The sequence below is a fragment of the Etheostoma cragini genome, chromosome 3, assembly GCF_013103735.1.
Source record: "Etheostoma cragini isolate CJK2018 chromosome 3, CSU_Ecrag_1.0, whole genome shotgun sequence".
Classification (NCBI taxonomy): Eukaryota; Metazoa; Chordata; class Actinopteri; order Perciformes; family Percidae; genus Etheostoma; species Etheostoma cragini.
The window spans coordinates 30,337,087-30,338,761 of NC_048409.1; the positions used below are offsets into that span (position 1 = coordinate 30,337,087).

The following is a 1,675-nucleotide window of genomic DNA, read 5'->3' on the forward strand; positions in this document are numbered from 1 at the left end:
ACACACACACACACACACACACACACACACACAGACAGAATATCTCAGACAACAATGTGGGGAAAACAAGTTGAAGTGGGCGAGAAAGTTAAAATATCTACATCTAAAAATATCCATAAATAAAAAATCTATTTTTTTTAAATAAGCGGAAATTCCTTTTTTTATGCAGAAAATGTTAAAGAAAATAATCGGAAAATATTCAAAAATAATCCGGAATTTGTTTTTTTTCTAAATCCATAAAATAATAAATAATAAACCGGAAAGTGTACAGAAAAAAATAAAACGGAATTTTTTTTAGCAATAATCTGGAAAAATGTTTAAAAACAATCAAGAAAATATTCAAAACATACTACGGAAATTATTATTTTTTTGAATCTTAAAAATCTTAAAAAATAATTCAGAAAATATTGAAGCATAACATGGAAAATATTCCAAAAATATACGGAAATTATTATTAAAAAAAACTAAAAACAGAAAATATTTTTAAAAGTTTTAAAAAAATTGGAAAATTATTAAAATGTTAAAATATCGGACATAAATTTGCAATATATTAATATATAGATTTTAAAAGCGTGAACATTCATGATGATGCACATGACGTCACTGCCTGTGTCCAGTGCCCGTGTCTGGCCGCCAGGTGTCGCTGCGCTCGCGGCTATTTCGGGTCTTTCGGCTCTCTCAACTTTCTCGGTTCTCTCGGCTAACTCGGCTCTTTTGGCTCTCACGGTTCTTTCGGCTCTTTCGACTCTCTCAACTCTAACTCGGCTCTTTCGGCTCTCTCAACTTTCTCGGTTCTCTCGGCTAACTCGGCACTTTTGGCTCCTACGGCTCTTTCGGCTCTTTCAACTCTCTCGACTCTCTCGACTCTAACCCGGCTCTCTCGGCTCCTCGGCTCTCTCGGCTCCTCGGCTCCCTCGGCTCTCTCGGCTCCCTCGGCTCCGTGTTGCCCCGGATATGATCGACCTGCCGGGGTCACCGTGCTCCACCATGGCGTGGAGGAGCTGCGCTGTTCTGCTCAGGCTGACCGGAGGAGATGTTTTCCGGAGCTCCGCGAGGGGAGGCAGGTCAGTCACCACAGCCGGAAATAGAGAGCTCTTCCCGGCGGACACACAGCCAGAGCCCCGCTGCTCGGAGTTAGCTCCGTTAGCTTTCAGGGACCGTTACGTTTAACTGGGTTAGCTTCGATGCTAGCGTTAGCCGGGTAGCTAACAGAGCTGTTAGTTAGTTTTGTTTCAATTAAAATATGGATTTAAGATGGTGAAACAGAGTTTTAGTTTCACTTTTTGAGTCTCTGTGTGCAGCTGTAGGTTTAAAATCGCATATCACATCGTTTTAATGTAAAAAATATCAGAAACTTAGTACATTTACTCCAGTGCTGTACTTCTGTACTAATGTTGATGTACTTGTACTTTACTCGACTCATCTGACAGCTCTAGTTACTAGTTACTTTACACATTAACTTCGTTGTCATGTTATTGTAACTGTAATCGTTTACAGCCCACCAGACTCCATGTAAATAATCTCTACTTTTATCATCGTAAAACAAACTTCATTCAAAGTGGACAGAAACTGAATAAAACGACAAAAAGCCGTCTTAGGAGTCTGGTGGAGATATGCTGCTCTATACACGGTAAAAGTAGTGATTATTTACATGGAGTCTGGTGGAGATATGCTG

The 1,675-nt window shown here is 39.8% G+C and overlaps 1 protein-coding gene across 1 annotated transcript in view; it reads left to right on the forward strand.

Moving 5' to 3' along the window:
• Positions 1-1,675, forward strand: part of LOC117938960 (collagen alpha-4(IV) chain-like) — a gene marked incomplete at its 5' end in the record, with an annotated part of 16,464 nt that overhangs the window by 9,709 nt on the left and 5,080 nt on the right. Inside the window, one exon of the mRNA XM_034863955.1 lies at positions 638-690. Within this exon, the coding sequence (XP_034719846.1) occupies positions 638-690 (53 nt within the window). The remainder of the gene's footprint in view (positions 1-637; positions 691-1,675) is intronic.